The 3,686-nt window shown below is 45.6% G+C and overlaps 1 protein-coding gene across 1 annotated transcript; it reads right to left on the minus strand.

Moving 5' to 3' along the window:
- Window positions 1-968: 968 nt before the first annotated feature.
- On the minus strand, window positions 969-3,246 carry LOC125524990 (Tetratricopeptide repeat (TPR)-like superfamily protein). The gene is made up of 2 exons (XM_048690017.2): window positions 1,503-3,246; window positions 969-1,406 (listed from the first exon to the last, which is right to left on the minus strand). Exon 1 carries the CDS (start codon window positions 3,127-3,129, stop codon window positions 1,540-1,542), a length of 1,590 nt encoding a protein of 529 aa, XP_048545974.2. The 5' UTR covers window positions 3,130-3,246; the 3' UTR covers window positions 969-1,406; window positions 1,503-1,539.
- Window positions 3,247-3,686: the final 440 nt, after the last annotated feature.

Below are 3,686 nucleotides of genomic sequence, written 5' to 3' on the forward strand. Positions count from 1 at the left end.
TTATTCCCGTGCAAACGGTGATGTAAATACTGCTGCCTGCCTCATAATATAAAAGGCCAGCTTTTGTTGGTAGTTTAAAAAAAGTATCTTCAACCAAAGTGCGAGAACAATTTGTCGAGGGTGGCACGCATTTTGAACCTTTTTCCAACCATACGCTAAGAACACACAGCTGCAAAATTGTACTAGGCAATAATTTTTCATAAACTAATATGCAATTCGACTTACGACAAACAATTTTGCAACAACAAAAACCGTCTTTGGGAAGTATGTCCTGACATGGGAACTAAGAAGGATTTACGTGACACTATGTACACACTTGGGGCTTTCCACATTCACAAACTCAGAATCTATTATAAGAAGTTACAAAAATCATACTCCCTTCATTTTTATTTACTCCGTATGTTAGTTTTGACTGAAGTGAAACTTTATAAAGTTTGACCAAGTTTGTAGAAAACAATATGAACATTTACAGTAACAAATGTATAGAATGTGAAAATATATGCAATGATGAATCCAATGGTATTGATTTGGTGGTGTATATGTTAATATATATTTTTACAAACTTGTTGAAAGCATTTAAAGTTTGTCTTTATACAAACCTAATATGCGGAGTAAACAAAAACGGAGGGAGTATCTTAACTCAGTGCCTGAAAATAAAGCACATGAGTCGATCAAGAAAATGCCAGCTCGCTTTTCACTTCGTGAGTGCCCTTGAGCTGATTACTAATTGTATACAATTTGACCGAGATGGAAATATTAGACCAAAGCAGTAATATGCTCTAACAATGTACTTGCCAGGTGCTGTTGCCGGTAAGCACCTCTTTTGGCACGAATAAGTGGAGAGGACACTGTCATGGTTGCAGCTTACAGCATTATGCAAATACCTTCTCCAGAAATCACTCCTGACGAGTGACGAGAGAGTAAATGACATTATAAGAAGGCTAAGTAGTGGTGAAAGCCTCGCACAAGATTCCGTTTCATCCATTTACAAGTGATCTTTAATTTGTTTTTATTGAAAATATCTCGTGACCTATAATCTTAACCGTACAATTTATACATAGATGTTGCATGACAACAAAATTCTGATAGAAGGGCAATGTGCCCATACCTTGACAACAGTTCTTCTACATACCAGAAAGCAACTTTTGAGAAATATGGACTTCGTCATGAACAGCTATTTATGCAGACGCAAACATTAGTCTCAACTATCTAAATCATAAGTCACATAGCTAGTGTACAACTGTGAAGGATATTAAAGAAGATACATGAATTGAGTGAAAGGTGATGGGTACAGACCATAATGTACTTCCTTAGTAATGATTGGAATTTCTCAGATACCAACATAAACACATCAAACTGCCCAATCCAGAGCAAGAATAATCAATTGAATCCAGTATTACCTGAACCTACATGAGAAGTCAGGAAAGATGGTAAATAACTGAGCAATGGAGCCAACGATCACCCTAAAATTTGAGGAGTTATAGGTTGAGTTATCGACTGACCAAAATTATCAAAATGACTAAGATCAGTAAAATGTATCTATTCAGCCAGCACCCAACTACTCCCAGGCATCTTACTCAAGCCTCTTTCCTTCATTGTCTTCCTTAACCTCTTAAGCTTGTCCCATTTGTTTGCTTGTGCATATATGTTCCCCAACAGTATGTAATATCCACTCTCTCCAGGCGCCTGTTCAAAGCACTTGGAAGCAACGACCTCCCCAAGCTCAACATTGTTATGCAACCTGCAAGAAAGAAGCAAAGCACCCCAAACGCTAGCATGTGGTTGCATCGGCATCTGCCTGATCAGCTGAAACGCTTCATCCAACTTCCCGCTACGCCCAAGGAGATCTACCATTATGGTGTAGTGTTCCATTGAAGGTCTAATCAGATATTTGCTTGACATGGAAGCAAAACAAGCTCGAGCTTCTTCCACTAGCCCAGCATGGTTGTATGCAGACAACAATCCCACAAAGCTCACTGCATTAGGACGAATATTTGCGTCAGACATCTCCTTGAATAAACCTATAGCTTCGTTTAACTTGCCATTCATCCCGCAGCCCATAATCATCGCACTGTAAGATACCACGTCTCTTGTCCTCAGGCCTTTGAACAAATCAAAAGCGCTATCAATCCGCCCACTCTTGGTGTACAAATCCACGAGGGCGGTGCGCAAGTGATCATCCAGTTCAATTCCCAGAGACCCCATGAAGCTCTGAACCCACAGCCCAAACCTCAAGTTCCCTAGCTGGGAGCAAGCCGAGATGACAGATGAGAAAGTTTTCTCATTGGGCAGAACACAGACATGAGGCTTGAGCATCCGGTTGAAAACTCCAATCGCCTCCCTCGCACGGCCATTTTGTGCATAGCATGTAATCATCGCATTCCACGCATAAAGATCATTCTTGTTCTCCATCTGTTCAAACAGGCCAGCAGCAGCCTGAACGTCGCCAGCCTTGGCATACCCGGAGATCATCATGATCCAGGAGATGTTGCTCCTGACAGGCATCTGCTCGAACATCTCCCTCGCTCGAGTCAGGTGGCGATGGGCGATGAACCCACAAATGACGGCATTCCAGGACGCGGCGTTCCGCTCAGGCATCTGGTCGAAGAGCTCGATGGCACTGCCGAGGCGACCAGCCTTGGCGAGGCCCGCGACCATGGAGTTCCAGGACACAACGTCCCTCACGGGCATCTGGTCGAACAGAGCGCGCGCGGCAGAGAGGTCCCCGTAGCGGAGAAGTGAGGCGAGCAGTGAGTTCCGGGAAACGAGTAGGGAAAGCGACGCCCGTGCTCCCGTGGGAGGCGTTTCGTCGAGCAGGCTGCGCGCGGCGACGGGGTCGCGGGAATAGAGGTGGGCAAGCGCGGCGTGTGGGTAGGGGTGCGCGAGGAGGCCTAGGCGAAGAAGATGAGCGTGGAAGGAAGCGGCAGCCGTGGCCACAGTATGGGCGGGGAGGCGGGAGACGGACTTGAGGACGGCCGCGAGGGCGAAGGGGCAGGGGCGGTGGGCGGCGCCGGAGCGGAAGGACGAGAGGTAGAGCGCAATGGCGCGGCGCGGGCGGCCCTGGTCTGCGGCAGCGCGGATGGCCAGTGTCCACGGTGAGTTGACGTGATCGGCGGTAGGGTTCGGCATGGACCGTCGCCTATGCTTTCCGGCGACTCACGTTCCCGGTAGCAGGGGTGGGAGGGCAGACATGACTGGCGTCCGTTTTGGGGGGTTTCAGGTAACTGAGAGAATCAGTAGCTAAAACTCAAAATCGAAATTTTTTGGTCGATCGCAAGCATAGCCGATGGCTAAACCAAAAGCATTATCAGGCCATCTCCACCGAAACCCGCAAATTTTCTCCGTCCACATATAGAGGGACTAGTCTGTAAACAAAGATGCGGAAGAATGTGTTGACGCTCAAAAATGGCACAATCGTAAAAGTTGTTTTAATCTATGTCAAGATTAATTCAAACTTATGATTGGAAGTCACCATGATATGGCTTTTTTTAGAAGATCAAGATGGATATGAAAGTGGTCTAAAACGAAGTCCGGATGCAAAAGTTATGACAAGTTCAGAGATGCTCATGGTGACACCAGATTAAATAATGGCTTGAAACCCTATTAAGATGACTCTAAATGGAAAAAGTTTCAACACGAAAGTTGTGCGTCTCGTCGAAACGGATGATTTTGATATAAAAATCGTC

Source organism: Triticum urartu, chromosome 7A, assembly GCF_056163025.1.
Source record: "Triticum urartu cultivar PI428250 chromosome 7A, HENAU_Tu73, whole genome shotgun sequence".
Classification (NCBI taxonomy): Eukaryota; Viridiplantae; Streptophyta; class Magnoliopsida; order Poales; family Poaceae; genus Triticum; species Triticum urartu.

Excerpts from the sequence above, each read along its gene's own strand:
- LOC125524990 (XM_048690017.2), bottom strand. The coding sequence starts at position 3,129 with ATGCCGAACCCTACCGCCGATCACGTCAACTCACCGTGGACACTGGCC.